Source organism: Biomphalaria glabrata, chromosome 4, assembly GCF_947242115.1.
Source record: "Biomphalaria glabrata chromosome 4, xgBioGlab47.1, whole genome shotgun sequence".
In the NCBI taxonomy this organism is placed as follows: Eukaryota; Metazoa; Mollusca; class Gastropoda; family Planorbidae; genus Biomphalaria; species Biomphalaria glabrata.
In genome coordinates, this window is record NC_074714.1 from 9797161 (window position 1) to 9822449 (window position 25289).

General features: G+C 32.0%; 1 protein-coding gene across 2 annotated transcripts; it reads left to right on the forward strand.

Moving 5' to 3' along the window:
• The first annotated feature begins 271 nt into the window (after positions 1-271).
• LOC106056536 (RNA helicase Mov10l1-like) lies at positions 272-25252 on the forward strand. 2 transcript variants are annotated; one of them, XM_056027332.1, is made up of 23 exons: positions 272-552; positions 2920-3031; positions 3633-3891; positions 4797-5094; positions 5465-5598; positions 7910-8058; positions 8864-8941; positions 9601-9718; positions 10878-10976; positions 11222-11368; positions 13315-13406; positions 13562-13623; positions 16052-16306; positions 17467-17576; positions 18034-18111; positions 19002-19157; positions 20176-20244; positions 21078-21242; positions 21841-22014; positions 22696-22836; positions 23511-23618; positions 24230-24370; positions 25035-25252. In XM_056027332.1, the coding sequence occupies exons 3-23, from the start codon at positions 3637-3639 to the stop codon at positions 25113-25115; spliced, it is 2910 nt and encodes a 969-aa protein (XP_055883307.1). In that variant the 5' UTR covers positions 272-552; positions 2920-3031; positions 3633-3636; the 3' UTR covers positions 25116-25252. The 2 variants fall into 2 exon arrangements, with proteins under 2 accessions (XP_055883307.1, XP_055883308.1); XM_056027333.1 differs by lacking the exons at positions 272-552; positions 2920-3031 and having other exon boundaries at positions 3661-3799; positions 8855-8941.
• The last annotated feature ends 37 nt before the right edge of the window (positions 25253-25289 follow it).

Genomic DNA, 25289 nt, shown 5'->3' on the forward strand with positions numbered 1-25289 from the left:
AAAAATGCTCTTTATGAAAATAAAAACTATTTAAAATAATATATATGGAATCTGGTCTAGCAATTCATAAAAGCTATTTTTAAAAAAAATCTCAATCCAGATCTTGTCCTATAAAATACAGACGTAGGTAATTCACACAAAAAAAAAGAATTTACTCAGAGATTGTAATAATTCATAATTCAGTGACAATGAAAAGTAACATCTATTTAGCACACACACACAAATTGATTGCAATAAATCTTTAAAAAAAAAAAAAAGAACTATTTTATTGTGGTCTAAATTATTGTGTCTAACATTAATACATCTGTACATAATGGGTGTTTCTCATTTTTAGTTGGCAGCACTTAATGATGCCAAAATTATTTTTGATAAACAAATCTGGATTTATTTTTGGCCAGGAAGAGACAACAAGGAATGTCGCGAAAAATAATTTTTGACGCTCACATTCATGATTACCTTACGAAGATATGGTTGAGCTAGATCTAGACATAGATCTACTATCATCTACATCTAGATCTAGTACTCTAGGTCTAGATCTATTCTTAGAATCTAGTAAGTGCTAATAAACCTAATTTTCCATTCAAATCCCTTTCTTTTCCCGACAAAGGCGCTATTCTGACTAACGTGACTAACTCAACTGGTTTCTTAGGTAATACCGTAATTCTATAGAGTAGACTAGAGTATAGACTATTCTAAGAAAAGGATTTTTTTTCAAATAGGTTATTAGAGTTTTAGATCTAGACCTAGATCTAAATGTAATTAATTAACTTAGACACAGTAAGGCTAAGGCCTAGATCTAAATAAGGCTATATATCTACTTATTACATAGTCTAAATAAATTAGTATCTTCTAGATCTAGATTGACTAGATCTAGCACTAGCTAGATTACTAGATTTAACTAGTTACTAGATCTAGATTCTAGATTAATCTACAATCTAGAGTCTAGATGATACTAAATCTAGATCTACCTTAGTATCTAGAGAAATAGACTTAGAAGGTGATAGATCTCTAGATTTCTATGTATCATTATCATATGTAATAAATTTAGTTCTCAATAAGTCCATAGATCTAGACATAAATATTTAGATCTATAATATATTTATTATAATCTGTGTTCTTAGACTTAGAGGACTTATTAGATGTAGGTCTAGTCCTAGACTAGTACTACTAGTAGACAGACTCTTAAATTATTTTAGATCTAGCACTAGAGCCAACATCTAGAGTGACTAGAGTAGAGCCCTAGCAAAGGATAGATAATCAAGTAGATCTAGAATAATCACATAGGAGTTAGAACTATTGATTTCAAACAAAGGACATAATTATGAATTAAAGGTTTTCTTACTTTTAATTATATTATACTATTTACATCTAATTTATAAAAAGCAAACTAGTATTGTTATTAAAGTAGGCTAATATAATTGAAGTTTTATTTATATTGTGTACAGTATGGCTGACAAACGTAAACGCGCATATGTTCCACATTGGTGCCCAAAATTCCACATTTTCAACCTGAGTGTTCCACATTCTGGGTCTTGGGGGTAGGCATGTCTGCCTTCCACTTGTCATACAATGATAAATTTAGTATGGTTGGAAATATTTTTTCAAGCCCTATTCAACCATATAGGTTTTATTAGTATATTGTGAGTTTGAATTTTTTATCGAACTACCTAATATAGGTTTTCTTTTATATCTACTATAATCTATATATGTATATATATCTAAATCAAGTCTTTTTGTATCATTTGTAAGTAACCAAGCCATTAATCAATCATTATCTTCTTCTTATATAATACAGACGTTACTTCAAAAAAGAAGATGATTACGTCCTACGCGTCATGCATTTAGTCATGCATATTAACCAATGACTTAAATTCAGCCAAGTCACTGGTTTTCCTGGCTAGCTCAGGCAACCCATTCCATGCTCTAATAGCACTAGGGAAGAAGGAGTGTTTGTACAAATTTGTCCTAGCATATGGGATGAGGAATGTGCCTTTATCTTTGTGTCTTTCAGAGTATTTTATTAAATTTTGTTTTTGTATTTGAAAATTATGGTTTGGTGTTTTATGTATGATTGCTACTTTACTTTTGAGCCTTCTGTCCTGAAGGCTTTCTAAATTTAGTGATTTTACTAAAGGTGTTACTCATTTTAGGTGATTAGTTCATTTTATTACATTTTATATAATCACAATGAATTGGTAAATATAGATAGATATCTATCATAGTATCATTCTTAGAATCTACTATCTAGACAAGATTAAACATAAAATTAAATTTCATCCAATTCAGAATGACACAGTCATAATGATAAACTTGTTTAGAGGTTTAGTAAATACTGTGTGACTCTGACTGCAGATAAAAAACAATTATACCTAGACCTGACTGGTTTAATCATGGTGATCTCGATCTAAAGTTTTTTGACAAAATACTTTCAATGCTTTGCAGAATTTGCACTAGATTTATACTTAATAATTATATTTTTAACAAATAATCTGTGTAGCACAACCTGTACTTTACTTTGCCACAAGGATCTAGAAAAATTTTGAGAGTTCGGTATGCTCTGAGATTTTTTTTTAAAATCCTACCTACCACCAGGATTTAAACATGAAATATATATCCTCCATTATCAATATAGTGGTCCAGTTGTTAACTGCTCTGATACCACTGTTATTGTAATTTTATTCTTAGATACTACCTACTGTTTAGCAGCTCTGCTAAGTTAATATATATAATTAATCAATCTTAATAAAATGAATTAGTCATTGTATTGTTGTTCAAAATTCCAGTGTAAAATTGTATCTTATGTCATCTTGGCAGCCATAATCACATTAATTATCACAAAACATTGAATCATTTCCATATGGATAATAAAGATTATTATTATTATTATTATGTGAATGTCATTTATTTTCAAATAAACAGGTGCTGTCTAAAGAATGAATGTAAGATATTTCTTTGATGTGCTAATGATGCAGAGTATCCTCAATATATAGCAACTCTTCTGTACTTAGTGAATGAATTGGAAAGCATGAAGGTAACTCTACTGCCCTGAGTTAATTGTTAATTAAGAATTGTCACTATTATTTCCAACCAAGTCCTTCCTGCCTGAAGTTTTCTGGTTTAGGCATCAGATACTTGCCATTGCCCCTTCTTTAGTTAGTGTTAACTATTCTGCTGGATACAGTATTCTTAGCCACAAATGAAGACCAAGAGTTGAACTGGTTATTGACACTATTTGAGACCCATGCCTTGGAAGCATTTTATAGGTAGTGGAGTACTTATATCCATTACCTTTTCTAGTGATAATAACCTTAAGAGAAGGAATACTCTGAATTGAAACCTCTGCTGCATTGTAGCTAATAACACACTCAGAAAAGGCTTTGAGAGTTAACCCTGAAAAAAAATCAGGAGCCCAACTTAGGCAGCTTGTAGCACACTGTGCTACACTCTGGCAGACCCTGCTGGGGTGCTGACCCTAAATAGTAACAGCTGCTGTGTGGGCAACAATACAATCATCTCGTCCTCCATTTATATGTTTCATTTTCCTTGAATTAAAAAAACAACAACCGCAACAGACTTCTTTACTGTTCTGTGAGCAAGCATCACAAATGTTAACAATTATATTTTTTGTTTAGGAAGATGTTTACTCTCATCTCAAATATCATTGACTACTTCATCCCTGAGGAGAGGTCTGGAACCATCACTGAATGTAATAGTGACAATCTACTTGACAAACAGCATGATGATAACTCCCCATTTCTGTTTGGGTACAACGAAGTGACCAACATTCGTAGTGTTTCTGGTAAAGTTACACATGTATTTCATGGTCATGGATTGATAGACAAAGATATTTATTTCTCAAAAGCAGATCTGCCCACAGATGTCAAACTAGAGGTTTGAATTTTTGTAAACTCAGGGTCTTTTATTAAAATATTATAACTTTAAGCAGCATAAAAAAAGATACACACACAATTATAATGAATTCAGCATGATTATCAACACTTATTTATGGCAATTAGTAAAATGTATGAGTTCTATACATAAGCTGTAGTAAGAATTAAAATAAGAGAATTAAAAAAAAAAATTTGTTATGATTTCACCAGCATATTGATCTATTTTTTTTTTCAAAGTTAAAATTTGGGCTCATTTTTTATTTTGTTACATAAGTTTGTTTCTAGTTATAAAGTGTGATGGACAGAAATCCATCAAAATATAATGCAAGATGAATAAAAAAAAATTGTACAGAACAAATTTGTTACCCTCTATTCAGAACTATAATATAATGCAAGATGAATAAAAAAAAAATTATACAGAACAAACTTGTTACCCTCTATTCAGAACTAATTTGTTACCCTCTGTTCACTTATTGGTCTCCTTTTAAATAAAACAAAATCCCAAGAACAATTGAACAAACATAGAAGTATAATGTAAAGTTCCCCTTTCCGACCTTGTGATCTATGGAAGAGATGATGTAAAGTTCATCTGTTTCTGTGGCCATGGTAAATGAGGGTGTCATGTGGCCAGCACAACGACCAACCGCTTTTACTTTTCTGCAACTAATGTCAGGTACTCATTAGAGCTGGGTGGACTTAGAGGCGCCCAAAGATACCCAAATTAAAAATCCTAGTCTTCATCAGGATTCAAACCTGGGTCTCTTGGTTAGAAGTGTTTTAGTGCTCAGCCACCACAGTTCCAAAACAAACATAGATCTAGTTAGTTTTTTAAGTTAATTTGAAATTAATTCTTATTAAGTTAAATTAGTACAAGTTTCATTTTATTACTTAGTATTATTTTTCTAGGTTGGAGATGAGGTCCTAGTAAAGGCTGTTCAGTATAGCCAAGATGGAGGCTGGTATGCCGAAAGTGTCACTGTCATCAGCCAGACTTGGGAGAATGAAGAGAAGAAAGATGAGGGTATTGATGTGAACATCCTTCGAGATAAAGTTGTTCTTGGCAAGGTCACAAGCTTTCAAGGCAGGAGTGGGAAAATAAATGACACCATAGATTTTAATGTTGAGAGCTGTAAAGATGGCTTTGTACCAATGAAAGGAGATTGGGTTTCATCCTACATACAGATGGATGCAGTGGAAGAGAATGGTCAGTATAAAAAGAAAATAGTTTAAGGATTATTGACCTATTAGTGTGATTTAAAGTAGTCTTAAAAGTTTCTTTTCAGAGCCCTAAAGATCTCAAGTGACATGAGATTAGAGCCTAGGTCCTGGTTGTGTCAGATATAATTTTGTTATATTTTAAAAAATCAAAATCTATATTAATTTTTGGAATGTGGGCCTCACATGACCTTTACCTTCAGTGAAAGGCATGCTGACATGTCTTTCTGCCCAAATAATTTTTTTAAAAGTGTTCACTACAAATTTTTCCAACATGTTTATTCTCCTAATTTCAAAAACTGAAACAGCCCCATATTACAAATATTTTATTAATATATTTATTATTACTCACTTAATAGGTGTTAAAGATGAATGGGATAGTAGCCCTAGTTTGATAGGTAAAACAGCTTTAGGTATTAGACCAACAAGACAATTTGATATCGAAGGCACAGTTACAGCTCTTCGAGATAATCATGGATATGTCAATGAAGAGGTGAATAATCTTGGTATTTTTTTTTACAATATTTGTTTAAACAATTTAGAATTTAACTATTTCAATTCTAACTTAAAAAAAAATTTAAATGGAAAATACTTTGCTAACATATGTAAAAAAAATGTTGCAAATAACTAAATGTAAATTAATTGAAGACTTCAATCCATAACAAACAATGGCTAAATTTCAGCATTTGTCTGCTTCGGTTCCACGACAATTCGTTCGCTGACATTTCGTTCACCGACAAATCGTTCACGACTTTTCGTTCACGTGACTATTCGTTCACCAGACAATTCGTTCACGCGACATATCGCTCACGGACTATTCGCTCACAGACAACTTGTTCACCGACAACTTGTTCACCGACAGTTGGTTCACGACAAATCGTTCACACGACTAATCGTTCATGAACAATTCGTTCACAGACAAATTGTTCACAGACAAATCGTTCACTGGATATTTCCAAAAACAAAAAAATTGCTAGAGATCAGGCCTAATCCGATATTCTTTTTAAAATTTTTGTTTGTTTGTTGTTAATATTTTGTTAATGAGGACAGTATGTGAAAAAAATTATACTTAAAAGAAAAAAGAGATCTTACAAGCAAGCTGAAACATTTAAATGGGACCTCACTTTACTATAGGTAACATTTTTACTTTCAACATGTAGGCCTTCTTTTACACTCATGTCCATCATGTGGTCTTGTTCGACCTACCCATATTTGCTTATCTTCTTAATAGCGGTCCAGATGTTTAATTAACATACCCATTTTATTGATATCTTATTAACAAAAACAAATCTTATCTTATATAATACAGACGTTTCTTCAAAAAGAAGATGATTACGTCCTACGCGTCATACATTCTGCCAAGTCACTGGTTTTCCTGGCTAGCTCAGACACACTAGTATTTTTTCCACAATCCTTTCAGTGTTTTTACGAGAGATAATTAAGATTTTTAACAATGGTACTAGATTTGGTACAGTACATGGTTTCCCTGTTCAACTCTGAACGTCACATAGGCCTACTAGATACAGATCTAAGGTTAATGCTTATCAATTAAGACATCTAAGAAAAAAAAAACTAATTACTTATAGAACACTAGGAAATATTTTGGTTCCCTATCAAAAAATTATAATTTATTGCAAAACAACAAAATAAAATGTTTCAATAAATTTGTTATTGAAGTCAAAGAAATCAAATTAGTCTACCAATCGGTGGTCACATACAGAAACAAGTTAACTAAAATAAAAATAAAATAAAACTTCTTTTAAACTTGATGGAAAGTACTATACTAGTGTCTAGTAGATATTTTCAATGTTAACAGATTGAACATGTGTATATAGGCAATGTCCAATAAAGTTGTATGACTTCCAGAGGAGCCAGTCTGTCTCAACTCAACTCAACTAGGTGTCAACTAGAGTAGCCAGATGAATGGGTAGATTCCCGGTAGATGAAAAAAAAGGGGATGTAAATGTATATTAAAGGTGAAAGTAAAAATGTTACCTATAGTAAATAGTAAAGTGAGGGCCCGTTTACATTTTTCAGCTAGCTTGTAAGATCTCTTTTTTTTAATATTTTTTTTATTTTAAGTATAATTTTTACCACATTCTGTCCTCATTAACAAAATATTAACAACAACAACGAAATTAAATAAACTCGGATTTGACCTGATCTCTAGAAATTTTTTGCATTTGGAAAAATAGCTAAAAAAGTTTTAATGTAAATAAATTAAACACGCGACGAGAATATATAATATTAACAATATGTTACTATCCAGTGAACGATTTGTCTGTGAACAATTTGTCCGTGCCGTGAACGAATAGTCGCATGAACGATTTGTCGCGTGAACGATTTGTCGTGAACCAACTGTCGGTGAACAAGGTGTCGATGAACAAGTTGTCTGTGAGCGAATAGTCGGGTGAACGAAATGTCTGGTGAACGAATAGTCGCGTGAACGAAAAGTCGTGAACGATTTGTCGGTGAACGAAATGTCAGTGAACGAATTGTCGTGTCCCCGTCTGCTTCATGCTCTGTGTTAGAATAAACATCAAACATTTTGCTCTCCTTAAATTATCAACATCTTTCCATTTCATTTTATTAATCCATAATTCACCAAAACGTTGCCTTAACATTGCTCCATTTAATTTTTTTATGCCTTAAGTATAATTCTTGCAGTTGTTGTACCAGATAGTAAAATCTCAATCTCTTTTGACTTTTCTTTGGTTTCCATTTCATCGGTGCCCTGATTTATCTGTGTTTTATTATAATTATATCTATCTTACACTGTTGAATACCTTGATTTTTATCAACAGATATTTTTTGACAAGAGTGTATGTGTGAATGGTTTCTGGCCCAGAAAAAATGCTCCAGTAAAAGTTATTGCAATAGAAAGTTCAGTTGGCAGACGATGTGAGAAGAGAGCCATTAGTTTGGTTCCTTTAAGTGCATCAAATAAATACAGGTGAAATATCTATCTTTTACCACCTTCTGTTTACAGTGGAAACATGTCTTTATTTTCCCCACTTCTGTTTATGTTGGAAACCTGTTTTTATTGCCCATCATTTGTTTACATTGCAAAAATGTTTTTATTTTCCCCACTTCTGTTTATGTTGGAAACATGTTTATATTGACCCATCATTTGTTTATATTGCAAACATGTCTTTATTTTCCCCACTTCTGTTTATGTTGGAAACATGTTTTTATTGCCCATCATTTGTTTACATTGCAAAAATGTTTTTATTTTCCCCACTTCTGTTTATGTTGGAAACATGTTTATATTGACCCATCATTTGTTTATATTGCAAACATGTCTTTATTTTCCCCACTTCTGTTTATGTTGGAAACATGCTTATATTGCCCCATCATTTGTTTATATTGCAAACATGTCTATATTTCCCCCACCTTTTGTTTATATTGGAAACCTTTTAAATGTCTATTTTGTTTTCCTAGTTGATACTAATCTACAAATAACGAATCTTTCAAAAAAGAAACTTTGTTTTTTATTTTATTAAATTGTTATTAAAAAAAACAAATAACTTGTTTTTTAATTTACTAAATTGGCATAGTAAAAAAGATATAAATTACAATATTTTAGAATACTTAAGGAAAATTTTTGTTGTTACTATGACTCATAATTTAATTAATTATATTTACAATTTATCTTTTTTTTTTTTTTTCAATAACAAATTTACATATTGGTACAGAAATAATATCCACAATAAAAATAATGTAAAAATTGTATTTTTTCTTTGTTTTACCGTTTATAGTACGAAAGCCAATGAAAACCAAAAGTCAATGTCACAGATAAATGATAAATGGTATTTTCCTGGCCAAAGGCCCAAAAGGTAAGTTTCTGACTAAATATAGTGCTTATTCATATAGAACTTTTGAGTTAGGAGAAATACAGTGCACAACTTACCATCAAGATATCGGGTGATGGGCTATTTCCTGGATATTTTTCATTTACTGCTCTCAGTGCTCTGATCTTAATGCTCAAATGGAGCTCAAAATCTTACTATTAACAATTTCTTTTTTTGAGCAGTAGAATGTAAAAACAAAAAGGTGTCAACTCATATTTACCGCTGTCTTTAAAAAAAAAGCAGAAAATGTTAAAAGAAACTTAGTCAAATGAAACCAGTCCAACCTAAAGTTGTGTATTGCACACTTTGTTCCAATCTTGTCATTAAGTATTATTGTCTGAATGCTCAACACAAGTTCTCATCAACAACATCAACATATTTAACATAGGTTTACAGGCCTCATTTCCCATAGACAAGTGCTGCCTTTAAACAAATTGATTTTTCCTTTGTTCTTGTTTTATTGACTATACTTCATCATTATATGATTCTTGGTTCCTGTTCAATTTGTTAATATAATTTAGCCAGCTTTTATTATAACACTCTAGCTTGCTACACTACTAAAGATTGAGTACAAAGGTTTGATATGATTGAGTTAAATATAAGTTTTAGTTACACTCTAAACAAACTTAAAAAAATATTTTTAGATTTCAGCCACCAGTTCAACTTCCAGTTAAACTTCCACATTACAGTGTTCCTGAAAAAGTATATAGTGCAGTGGTAGAAGGTGAAGAATTGACTTCTACTTTCCCATGTCTTTCACAGGTAACCTTAAACAAGACATCTTGTTGTCATGCTAATGATTTAGGGTTATTGTATTCTGTAAGTCAAAATGATTTATCCCTACTCAGTCTCCATATGACTGTTTAGAAGCGTTAAAATAACAAAATACTCAAAAGGATTAATTGAACAGTGTAATGTGGGAAGCGTGGTCAAGAGGTGAAGTACACTTGAACTTGGCTTGGCTACCTATGGAGGGGGCTCGAGGTTCTACACCCAACTCGAGCAGAGTTGTGTTTACTGAGCCTCTAAAGGCAGCACAAAAAACCTTCTCCCAGATAACCCTCCCTCCACTGGTCAACAAATGAGATTGGCATGAAAGTAGCGCTATATAAAAGCTATAATTTAATCTAATGAATGCTGAAAATGATTTGATGTGATGATTTTTGAAGGTGGAGACTAAATAACAAAAGGCATGTCAAACAATGTTGTACAATATTGTGTCACCTATCTATAAACGTAGTATGTAGCTGCAGCTTTTAACACTAGTTCACTGTTCAACTGGGCCAACACGTCTCCACACTCCTTGTCCAACGACCACACCAGTGACCTATGACAGCACTGGGCCAAGAAATGGTCATATCTCTAGCTAAATCCCTGAGGTAGTTCCCTGCAAATACAAAGAACAATAACCTTGTTGCGCCAGCGCCACTCCACAGACTTTTAGCAGCGACAAATAAAAGATCAAGACTAGGTAAAACCTAATCACTTTCTTACCATTACTAAGGTGCAACAAGAGTAAAACATTACACAAACTTTGTGCCTCTCAAAATGTGATCACCAAGCAGGAGTCAGTGACACTAAGAGATGACATACACTCTACAACACACAAGCAAAGACTTCCTGGTGCTTAATGTGCCAAGAAACACATGGAGAATAAAACAATAGAAATGACTCTAGCTGTGCATGACAAGAGTGATAAATCCATCAGCATTTCTCAACATTTTATGGCTCAAGGATCACACTCTATATGTCCCATGTTCTAGTTGAACACTTAAAATGAAATGATTTATGTAATAGTATGTGATAGAGCTTTCATATTTTACTCTTGGAATAATCAGGAAATTGATGTGGACCATGAGTATTTGTAGACTTCAAGTTTAGATGCACAAATAACACAGGTTCATTTTGTCATTATTTACAGGAATTATCCTTTCAAAACTATGTCAGCCGAATGTCAACTCTTCTTTATTTTGAAGAGATTCAGATGCATCTAGACATTCAAGAATTCAATATGACCCGGGTAGGTTACTTCTGAACTTAAAAACTACTGAATTTTTATTTCTGTTTTTTTTTAATGTTTTATAATTTCCATTGTGCTTTTACCATTAGTATTCTCTGACATTGAGGAGTAGAAGTGTCTGACAGTGTAAGTTATCATTTAAATGAATGAAAATCACATACCCTAAGGTGTAAAGTATGTTTTGTTGATTTGTTTTTCTAAATGTTGACCTATTGTTCTCAGTTATTACAACTGTGTTATTGTAGGTTGTTCTCCATCCAGCTGGGGAATACTTGGCTCTCACTGTCCCTGGTCTAGCTGAAGGAAGGCCATCTCTTCTCATTGGAGACAAAATAATTCTTACCCCTCCTTCTGATCCAGATGGCCCACGCTATGAAGGATTTATCCATGAAGTAAGTAGTCTTACACCCATGAAGTAAGTAGTCTTACATCCATGAAGTAAGTAGTTTTACATCCATGAAGTAAGTAGTCTTATGGCAATGAAGTAAGTAGTCTTACATCCATGAAGTAAGTAGTCTACATCCATAAAGTAACTAGTCTTACATCCATAAAGTAACTAGTCTTACATCCATAAAGTAACTAGTCTTACATCCATGAAGTAACTAGTCTTACATCCATAAAGTAACTAGTCTTACATCCATGAATTGACTAGTCTTACATCCATGAAGTAACTAGTCTTACATCCATGAATTGACTAGTCTTACATCCATGAAGTAACTAGTCTTACATCCATGAATTGACTAGTCTTACATCCATGAAGTAACTAGTCTTACATCCATGAATTGACTAGTCTTACATCCATGAAGTAACTAGTCTTACATCCATGAATTGACTAGTCTTACATCCATGAAGTAAGTAGTCTTACATCCATGAATTGACTAGTCTTACATCCATGAAGTAACTAGTCTTACATCCATGAATTGACTAGTCTTACATCCATGAAGTAACTAGTCTTACATCCATGAATTGACTAGTCTTACATCCATGAAGTAACTAGTCTTACATCCATGAATTGACTAGTCTTACATCCATGAAGTAACTAGTCTTATATCCATGAATTGACTAGTCTTACATCCATGAATTGACTAGTCTTACATCCATAAAGTAAGTAGTCTTACATCCATGAATTGACTAGTCTTACATCCATAAAGTAAGTAGTCTTACATCCATGAATTGACTAGTCTTACATCCATAAAGTAAGTAGTCTTACATCCATGAAGTAACTAGTCTTACATCCATAAATTGACTAGTCTTATATCCATGAAGTAAGTAGTCTTACATCCATGAAGTAAGTAGTCTTACATCCATGAAGTAAGTAGTCTTACATCCATGAAGTAAGTAGTCTTAAATCCATAAAGTAAGTAGTCGTACATCCATAAAGTAAGTAGTCTTACATCCATGAAGTAAGTAGTCTTAAATCCATAAAGTAACTAGTCTTACATCCATAAAGTAACTAGTCTTACATCCATGAATTGACTAGTCTTACATCCATGAAGTAACTAGTCTTACATCCATGAATTGACTAGTCTTACATCCATGAAGTAAGTAGTCTTACATCCATAAAGTAACTAGTCTTACATCCATGAAGTAAGTAGTCTTACATCTATGAAGTATCTATATAATCTTACATCCATGAAGTAAGTAGTCTTACATCCATGAAGTAAGTAGTCTTACATCCATGAAGTAACTAGTCTTACTTTTCTTTGATGTTTGTTCACTCTGGTTGTTCACCTCTGTGAGCAATGTGAGAAAGAAGCTCTGGTTAAGTTTTACATTTTGTGATTAGCCTAAGAAATAGTTGTGATTAACAAATTTTCATTAGTGTAGAAAAGCAATTTAAGAATCCTAACACTTGAATAAGCTTGTGTTTTATGTGTTTCGCTTAGTACTATTCTACTTCCTGAACTACAATATACACATGCATTAATGTTTCATTCACATCATTGAGATTTAGTAAGTCTGCACGAGATGAAGAAAATATGCAGGTTGCAACTAGGTTTGCGTATACATATAAAAAACCGCACTCATCCTTAATCTTCGGAATCAAAGACATTGCTATTATTTTATTAAAATAATTATGTGCTCATTTTGTTTCATTTACACTTGTGTCTCTACTATCTATCCATTATTAAAGTACACATTGTTTATTTACATAGTATACATTTAGTTTCCTTAGAAATAATTGGTTTTATGTATATCCTGGCAATAAATGAAAGCCTCACACTTAGAGGCATATATTTTGATAGCATGCCAAATTAGATGATTAAATTATTTTTTTTTTAAATTTCATCCAGTTTAATTAATTTTTTCATTGGTTCTATTCTAAATGTATTTCTAGATGACTAGTACTGATGTTCTCTTGAAGTTTTACCCAGAATTTCATTGTCGATACAATGGAGAAGATTTCAATGTTGAATTTACATTTCGAAGGTAAAATATATTAGCCTATAAAGCTTTTTCTTTTGAAATATTTTAATTTGCTTGCTGAGACAGTAATTTTGACATTTTTTATATCTACTATGTCTCTTTGAGGGCTCTATATTGAGAGCATATTAAGTACATTTTGCGTAATTATCCTCACCTAGGATTCCAATACGTAGATCTCACCAAGCAGTGTCATTAGCTGTTCAACATTTAACATCCAATGGTAAGTAGTCTCTCTGTCTTATGAGAAAAGCTTATTATTAATCTGTGGACTATCATGTAATATTGCCCAGGGTAACTAATAATCATGTAATATTGCCCAGGGTAACTAATAATCATGTAATATTGCCCAAGGTAACTAATAATCATGTAATATTACCCAGGGTGACTAATAATCATGTAATATTGCCCAGGGTAACTAATAATCATTTAATATTGCCCAAGGTAACTAATAATCATGTAATATTGCCCAGGATATCTAATGATCATGTAATGGTCATAATTTGCAGTGAGAATTATGAATTCTTTGTAAACGGAGTTATCTTTATGATAAAAATTCTCGGTACGTGACGTATTGGCGACGGCGTTTTGGCTCGAGACGTTTTGGCAACGGGGACGTTTTGGCGCGAGATATAATTTGACAATAATTTAATAAGCACGTAGCTTTTATAACAATGTTTATTTCACTCTACCATAATATTGTATGTATAGTATGAATTCTAACACCGTTCAGCAAATTTTTTTTTTAAATTATAAAGTTTTTGCTTTTTTCATGAATATAGGCCTATAATAAGTCAGATTCCTGAATGGTAATGACATGCTATCCCCTCCCCTTTATTTATATGTGAGTTTTGCTAATCGCACTGGATGACATTTTTGGATTTCTTTCCAAAAGACATTTTTTTTATTTGACATTAGTGTAATATACGAACTAGCTAAGTGTCACACTGTAATATAACAAAAACCATGTTAACATCTAAAGCTCTATTACGCTGAATGACGACAATAACTCCACACATAGTAAAGATCAAGACACGGAATGTGGTCAGTACAAACTCTAACGTGAATCCACAAATGTAAACAAACACTAGGGGCGACAATAGATAGAAACAAATTCACGGCACTAAGATACTTTGAAAAGATATATTTTGAGGAATTGGGTAGGGGTGATTTGACCAGCACCGAGCACTGGTCGTTGGAGTCATGCGTCTGGCGATCATCTCCATGGGACTGATGACACCTATCCCGCCCCCTCTCATCTGGGCACATTTCACTCCAATGTTAATGTAAACAAATAATTGCATCAATTTTTTGTCTATCATCGTTACATTTTTTTTTGTTTTTAATTTTAATGTATATCTAATACCTTAAACAAAAATTTTTGAAAATAAAAATGTGCCTCTTAATAAACACACATACACAAGCTAAAATGTTTATGAAAGAAAATGATGTGAAATACAAACACACATTTACATGCAGTAAAAGATAAGTCACATTGATTAATGGACTTATTATAGTTCACATAAAAAAGGTCTTAGGAGCAGATATAAAAATAATTACTCAACATATATAATGTATGAAAGCTATTAATGTCTTTCGCTTAAAAATATGTTTAAAAATTTATAACAAACAAAATTTTTCACTATTTTATACCGAGACAAACAGAATATATATATTCAACCCACATGCATACTGTGTTGTGTTATGTTAGAGATTTAACAATAATTAAATAACAAACTTAAATACCAAAAATAGCGGACACAAATATTTCTTCTTCTGTACGTGAAAAATATGTCTTAACACAAACACGCATGCAAAACATAGATATGCATAATTCTTTTTAACGAAATAATACTATAAACATACATAATGTATTTCGCGCCAAAACGTCCCTTTGCGCCAAAATGACCTTTGTGCCAAAACGGCCTGCTTCGAAAAATTCTAGCTTATAATAAATTACCTCTAACATTAAATAAACAATGTAAAAACATAATATCTATATTAAAATTTCTTCTGAACTCTAAAATAACTGTATTTTTACATATTTTTTTTTATGCTTTACAATTTTCATTGGTAACTGATTTTGTTAGCAAAAATATCCAATTTCACATTTTGTGCTTAGCAGTTGGTTCAGATAACACATTTTCTTATTGTTGAAAAGATTCATTTTTTTAGCCTAACAATATTAATAGAGTTGAGCTTAAGGCCCTTGAGATCCTTGACCAAAGGGGAGGATTTCTTCCAGAGGCCAGGAATGAGAGATAGGCTTTTTGACAAGCCCCCTGTCCGAAGGACCCCCATCAACTGAAAAATCATTTGATCACATCCAATTCTATTTTACCATTAATTTCTCATCTCTTTGTCTACATGTAGAAAATTATGCAATGTTCAATCTGGTGGTATTTAGACCAGTGACAAACAAAACCTCATCTATTTGATCTAAGTGGTCATTGGCAATCATGCTTTAAATTAACATTTTGTTGGAAGGATTATGGTTGTTGGCACTTCACAGTCTGATATTTGCGCTGAAAATGTTGTGAACTTGTCAGTCTACCTGCATTGTTGAGCCATGTTCTGACCTATCTTGTAATCTTGTTAATTATTATTATGATAATAGTGTTGAAATAAATCCTGTTGTTTCTTCTTTTCAGTGTTGTTCCCCAATCAGGTCGACCTTAAAGAGCCTCAGGTAAAGGTAGATGAAATCGCTTACAGTGTTAAGCCAGATGAGACACAGACGACATTCAAAAGTCAAGATATCAGAAATCAGAAGCCATCATATTCTGAGAACAGAAAAACCTTATGTTATTTTAATAAGCTGCTGAATGATAGACAGAAGACAGCGGTCAGAAAGATATTATTAGGTCAATGTAGACCCACACCTTACATCATATTTGGACCTCCTGGTAGGGCTTTGGTTTTGCTGAATTATTTGGTATCTGCTTTATTTGTATTTAATTAATGGCATAACTTTTTAATTGGATACTACCGTTTGATAGACATGTACCCACATGTGGTCAGTATCTTGGAACAAATCAAATAGTTGTCATGTGATTGATATTCTATGACAACACAATGTGTTATGTGTATACATTTGTAAATTATGTTGACATTCTCTAGAAGCAACATGTTCTCAGTGCTTTTTGACCTCTATCACTGACTTAGCAGCACATTGACTGGGTGTAAAAATGTATTGGTTAATTTCCATTATGGTTTCAGCACAAAATACTTCAATAATTTTTCATAAAGCAAAGAGTGTAGCTGACCCTTGTTCAAAAAATGTTTTGTTGAGGTCTTCTAAGATTATGTACTCTCCAGCACTATTCTACCATACCAGATTAATAACTACAAGTCTTTTCTTTTTTTTTATTTAAAAATATTTTGCTTTTTTAGTACATTTGTGTCAATTCATCTGTGCATGATCTCATGTCTCCCTTTTACTTGCAACACTGACATCACCCATTGACATTTCGTCACTGTTAACATTAAAAATATTTTTCCTATGTATAACTTGGTATTTCTGAAACATTTCTTTCTTAGTTAATGACTTAAATGGGGTGTGCTGGCTGAGGCGTAAAGTGCTTGGCTTCTAAACCAAGGGGTCTTGTGTTCAAATCCCACTAAGGTTTTGAGCTTCAGGGTTTTTAGGACTTTTCACTCAACTCTAATGGGTTCAAATTTGTACAAATCCTCCTTCCCTAGTGCTATTAGATCATGGAATGGGTTGCCTGAGCCAGCCAGGAAAATCAATGACTTGGCAGAATTTAAGTCATTGGTTAACATGCATGACTAGATGCTTGACGTAATCATCTTGCTATTTTGAAGGAACGTCTGTATTTTATAAGAAGATAAGAAGAAGTACCTGAAATATGCTAGGAAAGTAAAGGCTGTTGCTAGTTGATAACCATCCCCCATAGAAACAGATGACCTTTACATCATATGCCCCCAAAGATTGCAAGTTCTTAAATAAAAATTAAGCAAAGGATATTGAATTTCTAAAATAGTTTATTCTTTTTGTTATTCCAATTTGTTTGTTTGTAAAAACTGATTTTATTTTTGATTGAAGGAACTGGTAAAACAATCACAGTGGTGGAAGCCATACTACAAATCTATACACACATTCCGTCCAGCAGAATAGTAGTCTGCACACCTTCCAACAGTGCTGCTGATCTTATTGTGAGTTGATTCCTGCTTTACTCTTTGGCTTTTGCATTCATTAAGGAGCTTCAGCTCTTAATAACACTTTTATTTTGTGTGTATAACTAGCTGGGATGTATAGGACCAGATACAATATTAAAGTTACATTTCTCATATATATATATATATGTATATATATATTCCAATCTTCACTTTGATGTGCAGACCGCAGGGGTAGTTTGGATTTGTTGCAGCTTAAGCTCTTAGTTTTTTTTATTGCTCTTAGTTGTTAACTGATGACTGCCATCTTTGTCTAGTAGCTTGAAACACCAACCAACATTCACAGCTCTGCACCTTAAGGAGCCATTAAGGGGTCCCTTAAATTAAGTAAAAGATGTTGTTAAGAGTTTCATTTCAGGGTTTACTATTTACACAACTAAATTATCTTTAACCAGTCTTCATCTTTAATATATTCTATATATTTATTGCTGTCCAGATGGAGCGGTTGCATCTAAGTAATGTGTTAGAGCCAACACAAATAGTTCGACTCAATTCTCATCAGAGATCATTGGAAGTAAGTAGCAGTCTCTATCTAGTGAGATGTAAGTATCAGTCTCTAGCTAGTGAGATGTAAGCATCAGTCTCTAGCTAGTGAGATGTAAGTATGTCTCTAGCTAGTGAGATATAAGCATCAGTCTCTAGCTAGTGAGATGTAAGTATCAGTCTCTAGCTAGTGAGATGTAAGTATCAGTCTCTAGCTAGTGAGATGTAAGTATCAGTCTCTAGCTAGTGAGATGTAAGTATCAGTCTCTAGCTAGTGAGATGTAAGTATCAGTCTCTAGCTAGTGAGATGTAAGCATCAGTCTCTAGCTAGTGAGATGTAAGTATCAGTCTCTAGCTAGTGAGATGTAAGTATCAGTCTCTAGCTAGTGAGATGTAAGTAGCAGTGTCTAGCTAGTGAGATATAAGTAGCAGTGTCTAGCTAGTGAGATATAAGTAGCAGTCTCTAGCTAGTGAGACTTGAGATACAAATAAGTTGACAAGTTTATGCTTGCATTTCTAGATTTTCAAAACAAATTTTCTTGTGCAATAAATGTTATTAATATTATTTTAATAAACAATTTTATAATGCATGGTGGTGTGTGTGTTTTTTTTTTAGCAGTGGGGAGTAACTGGAAATTATTTTATTAACTTGTTGGCAATCATAGATGGATCTTTTTTTTTCAAAGCTTTCACTGTTGGGCTTAAAATAGAACTTGCCTTGCAAATATTTTGTTTCTTCCTGTGATGACTTTATTATGACATAATAGACATGTATTTTTGATTTACCCAAAAAATTACCCTAGACAGTATGTCATAGAGAGTATGTCAAAGACAGTATTTCATAGATTTTGCCCATTTCTCTTTTACCTTTAGGCTACAAATATTCATTCTTTTGGTTTTTTTTTGGCTTTAATCAAACAGAACATTCCAGAAAGCATTCTAAAGTATTGTCAATTTGGTGATGACCTTGATATGATATCTCGGTACCGTGTCATAGTCAGCACCTGCATAATGGCTGGTGGCATGTATGGCCTTAGAATTAGATCAGGTCACTTCACTCACATCTTTGTTGACGAGGTAAGTCTGTTTGAAAAAAACTTTTTGCTTGCCCGATCTTGATATTTAAAAACTAAATTATAAACTGTGTTCAACAAAGTCTGTTCATATAACACTTACAACTGTTCAGAACTATTATGCTTAGATTTGGCTAGTGTTTTTTTTTGTCCAAAGTGTTAAAGTTTTTATAGTTTTCTTTTTCAAATAAATGATAAAGGTATAGAATATTATGAAAATCTGCAAAGTTCATTTCCTGCTAGAATGCAAAGATTATGTAACAGAGGATGGGGGTGGGAGGGAGGACTTTGATTATTTAAAATATCCTGTTGATATGTACATTGTCTTATATCTTAAGGATTTTGTTTGTATCAAAAGGTTTTTTAAATAATAATTTTAAAAAAATGTTTTTAGACATTGTTTATTTATTTTTTTATTTTTTTTTATTGTAATGTTTATTTTAGATTTTTTTTTTCATCTTCCTAAAAGGACTTAACATTTCTTTAAGAAAAAACCCAGTTTGTTTAACTGTCCAACTTCTTTGAATTATTATCAAATATATGTTATGAAATGGAGTGTCTACCAGACATATCTACCAGATTTTTTTTTTCAAAAATTATAGCTTTAAAACAATACAATTTGTCAATTTGTCATTCAGAAGAAAGGGGGCTCAGTGGCTAAGTGGTTAAGCATTTGGCTTCTGAACTTGAGGTCCTGGGGTCTAATCTATGTGAAGACTGGGATTTTGAATTTCTGGATTTTTAAGGGGGGGGGGGGCTGAGTCCACCCCAACTCAAATGGGTACCTGACTTTAGTTGGGAAATGTAAAGGCTGTTGTTCTGGCCACATGACATCCTGCACGATAACTGTTGGCCATATAAACAGATGAACTTAACATCTGCCCCATATATTGCAAGGTCTAAAAGGGAAACTTTACTTTACTAAATTTATATTCAGAGGAAAGACTTGGACAAACTTTTTAAGCTATATTAGTATTAATGTAAGTTAACTGTGTATTAATTTTAATCATTTTTATTCCTAGAGTGGCCAAGCTACTGAACCTGAATGCTTGACTCCTATAGGTCTTATAGCTGGCAATTTAAATGGACAGGTGATGTAAAATGATTCTTATGATAAAATTGTTGACTAGGGAATGGTAAAGTTTGATGCACCAGACATTCAGCATTAATTTTCATGAAACTTGATGTGAACTAGACTTATGTTTTGTCACTTATACATTAGTATACAGATGTGTAGTAAGCTTGTAATATATGGATTTGGATCCATTGTTTTGTAAATAAATTATTTAATATTGTTTTCAAAAATGGTTGTGGACTACATTTGGGACTGATTCAGTTTGATTTTGCCTTGTTATGGGCTGTTACTTTTACTTGCCAACACTGAGATTACCATTGGGTTTGTTGAATCTAATCTACTAAGATTAAGTAGTATTGATGGTTTCTGCAACATAATTATGTGATCCGCACATTAGGCTATTGTGGCAGAATAAAAATTTTTTAGATCTAGAAATAATATTTAACTAACTTTTCTGATTAATTGTGAATTGGTTACATGGGCTTAAAACCATAAATGGGGAAAATAAAATATATTATAAGTTACTTTTTGAAAACATATACAAAGTGATGGAACATCATGCCATATGCCATCAAACCCATTGTGAATAGATTTTTTTTTTGCCATTTAGCCTTCTTTTTAACACTATATGGGCCTTTAACTCTTGAATGTTAATTTTGGGGGTAAAGTGCTTTTGTTATCAGTTTTTAGATAGTAGATAGTAACCCTAACCATATTCTCTTATATCAGATTTTAGAACCTGTTCAGTGCAGGGAAAACTAAGGAATAATTTAAAATTGGAGCATAAGATGTCTCAAACTTCCTTATTATTTGAAGTAGAATTAAAAATGCAATTTTGTGTATTTGCAGATTGTTCTTGCTGGAGATCCAAAGCAACTGGGTCCAATCATTATGTCACCATACGCTAAAATGTATGGTCTGGAGCTTTCATTGTTGGAGCGCCTCATGAACAGAGATGTTTACCAGAGAGATGAAGACTCTGCTGAAGAACATGAAGGATTTGATCCCAATCTGGTGAGTAGATTCAACTTTGACAATGTCAGTGATATATTTGAACTTTTTGGTTAAGTGAAAAGGTTTTGACAAATAACTCTTCTAGTTAGATTACATCATTTTTTATTAATTCAAAAGGTTTTATATGCCTATCAGCAGAGTATTTATCTTGGCTGTTAATGAATTTTTAAATTCCCTGAATCCAACAAATTTTGGATATATGTTTCATAAAATAATTTTGGCTTCTGTTTGTTATTGTCATTTAACACTCTTTCCTGTCAGTCATGCAAACAAGTACAACATCAACAGCACCTTTAACTGCTACTTCGCATTGAACTTTCCTGACTTCATTCAACTAAAAATAGTATGTAACAGTAACAGAAATAAATACACAATAAGAAGTAAATACAAGGAAAAGAAATAATATTACATATTTTTGTTGTCAGTAGTAATCCTTTTACTAGATCTATTTTTCAGGTAACCATATATTACTTGATCTTTTTTTTTTTTTCAGGTGACCATCTTTATATTCATGTATTTTTCAGGTGACCATGCTTATATTACTTAATCTCTTTTTCAGCTGACCATGTTTATTTATATTACTTCATTTATTTTTCAGGTGACCATGCTTATCTATAATTATCGATCACATCCTGGGATTTTAGACTTACCTTCAAGACTCTTCTACTACAGCCAGTTACAGCCATTGGCAGATCCAGCTCTCACTCACAGGTTGTCCCAATGGAAAGAATTACCAAAGTCTGGCTTCCCTGTTATATTTCATGGACTTCGAGTTAGTTATATATTTTCAGCTTTATACTATTTACTTGGGTCTTTTCTATGTGTTAACTCTTTCTCTCCTAATTGATGCCAACATTGATTTGACCCCCATTAAACTAAATTAATTTTGGTTTTATAAACTTTAATTTGTGTTGTGTAAAAAGAGCATGCTTTCTCCTATAATTCAATACCAAATATAACATTTTCTGATTACAAACAAAAAAGTTATTGAAGTTTAATCATAACAGGATAGTGAAATACAAATTAGCAATATGAATAATACTATCAATATGAGGAAAATAATTACGGACAGAAAGAGTTAAATGTATAAGGTTAACTGTAAGAAATTAAAAGCTTCAGCTAATTTTGGAGGAACTAGGGAATGGGTTAAAACTAGTGTGGTATTTTTCAATATAACCAATATTGTATTCATTGCTAGAGTTTATAGAACTAAATTACTTTTTCTGGGAGAATCTAAAAATTTTTAGAGTTAGCAAACAAATAAAAATATATGACCACATAAGTTTTTAATTTTATTTTTTAGTGTGTTCCCTCCCACGAGGGTCAGACATTGATTGATCCAGTTTGATCTGACCCTTTATTGCCTTTCATGCTGCTATATGGCATTTAAAAAATTTATATGCACCTGTTGAAAATATGTTTATGACTATAAGTGTACATTTCTTTTTTGTAGGGACTAGATCTAAGGGAGACAAATAGCCCATCCTGGTTTAATCCAGGGGAGATCATGCAAGTTATTATTTACCTTCAAGGGGTGCTCAAAGAGAACATAAAACCTGAAGACATTGGAGTTATAACTCCATATAAGAAACAGGTAAATTGCTTTTTAATTCTTTTTGCTAAGAAAAATTTACCAATCATGAAATAGATTTTAATTAGATTTACTTTAGATGCAAAAAATAGATTTTAAACTTAGTTTTGACAATTAAGCCTGCATAGAACCTAATTCAAATTATTGCATTGTGACAGTTTATAGCACATGTACAACAAGCAGCTAGTAGCCTGATTGAAGCTTTAAATTTATGGGAAACTTTTTCTTGAAATTCTCATATTTAAAATTGAAAAGAACAATAACATCTGTATATTATTGGTGGTGATGGTCTATGAAACAAAAGAACAATAACATCTGTATATTATTGGTGGTGATGGTCTATGAAACAAAAGAACAATAACATCTGTATATTATTGATGGTGATGGTCTATAAAACAAAAGAAAACTAAGTTGATTTTTAACTCAATCAAAATAATATGAAAAAGATTTTTAATTCTATTAATAGTAACTGCTGTATTTCAAGTAACACACAGAACCCAAAATTGCACAATTCCCAAATATTAATAGTCTATTAGAACATTAAATTGCTTTCATGATTCTATCTTATTTTAAAGTCTCTAAGTAAATATATTTCTTTGCTCAAACATTATACAGTAAAAAAAAAAAAAAACAAGTTACTTAAAAAAAAATATTTGCAATGTCATTCCTTCTTACAGGTTGAAAAAATAAGGTTTATGATCGACAATCTTGGTCTGCCAGAAATAAAAGTTGGTTCAGTTGAAGAATTTCAAGGTCAGGAGCAACAAGTGATTATTCTTTCATGTGTGAGTTTCTCTTTTAAACTCATTGGTCTATACAGATATTCATTGTATGTTTTGGGTTTTTTCTTGATCAACAACAAACTGAGCAATAAAATTGTAATAAATATTTCCAATGTTTGTTTGTTTTTGAATAGTAAATTTGAGTTGGGTAAAATTAATAACCCTGAGTGTTTTGACAAGCAACTTCTAAGTTTTAAAAAATGCCAAATATAGAGGAATTACTGACTTAGCTAAGTCATAGCTACATAGAGCTTGTGTTTTTCACCAATCATCTCTCCTAATGAAATATCCACACAGAAATGGTAAAAATTTAAATGCATTTGCCACATATTTTCCATTAATTTTGAATCATAAGCTATGTATATATCCTCATCCGCTACTTTTATATCTTTTAAAGGCAAATAAAACTGATATCAGATGGAATCAATACAATGATATCTTTTAATTTTTTAATTAAAAAGGATTTTAAAATGGGAGAATATTGTCCTTTTCTTCAATCTGTCTCTCAAAGGGAGATATTAGTAAATCCCAAAGCTGTGTAATGGCTTATGGTTCAAATATCATAGGAGATACCTTGATTGAACTACTCTGACAGAATGTTGTTTTTCTTGTAGGTGAGGTCCAATGAGAAATTAATTGGTGCTGACATTCGGCATTCCTTGGGTTTTCTCTGTAATCCAAAGAGACTGAATGTGTCAATAACAAGAGCCATTAGTTTGTTGATCATTGTTGGAAACCCATATGTTTTAGTCCAGGTTAGAACTTGAGTAGGTTTGACCTATTCTTTTTATGTTTAAATATTGTTAGTAATTTAGGATACTAGAATATGCTGATCACTTTTGCCTCTTCTTTTATTCTTACTAGAATCTTATAATAATATATGAAACTATTTCTTGACTTCTCTTATAGGATTTACTCTTCATGTCATTTTCACTGAAGCTATTAGAATTTTTTTCTTCATATCTGTGTTTCTAAGTTATAACTCTCCTTCTGGATTTGATTTTTTTTTTTTACTCTCTATTAGGGTAAACTTTAAGTGAATCTTTTATTGTAGTTTTTTCTCAGCTCAAGGCCTTACTTCTATGTCATGAATGAAAAGTAGAGATGAACAATGTTCTCAAATTTTATTTTTTATTCTCATAAATGGGGAAAGTGATTTTTGTAAATTTGTCATCATGTCTGTGGTTAAACCTGTTTTTAAGATTATATCCTTTGCCTTAATGTAATTAATTTTTTCCCTCTTGCAATGCTATGCTATTTATTTGATGAATACCATTTTTTTTTTCAGTTTTAGTCACAATTAAGCAATATAATATTGGATTGTATTAATTGAATTTTATAAGTCTTTTATTTTTGTAAAAATAAATTGTGTTGCTTTTAAAAATAAAAATGTTTCATACTTTTTTTTTTTTTACTCAGGATCATCATTGGAATCAGCTCATTCAGTATTGTAAAGATAATGGAGGCTATATTGAATCCACTCAGACAAAAAATGAATGATCATACTCTGCAAATGAATTTTAGTGTCAACATTTTATTTTAAAGCTAAAAAAAAGATGTTTAAAATGTATGTACATATTAAGTTTATTAAATATTTCTTATGTTACACTGTTTATTAAATAATGTAAATGTTTACACTTTGATTTGTTGTCTTTGTAAAAAGAAAAAGAACAA

What these genes read in the sequence shown, in the direction of transcription:
- LOC106056536 (XM_056027332.1), top strand. Translation starts at nt 3,637, where the DNA reads ATGTTTACTCTCATCTCAAATATCATTGACTACTTCATCCCTGAGGAG. An exon ending in CCTGGCCAAAGGCCCAAAAG is followed by an intron (nt 8,942 to 9,600) that starts GTAAGTTTCTGA and finishes AAATATTTTTAG; the next exon opens with ATTTCAGCCACCAGTTCAAC. An exon ending in CTTTCCCATGTCTTTCACAG is followed by an intron (nt 9,719 to 10,877) that starts GTAACCTTAAAC and finishes CATTATTTACAG; the next exon opens with GAATTATCCTTTCAAAACTA.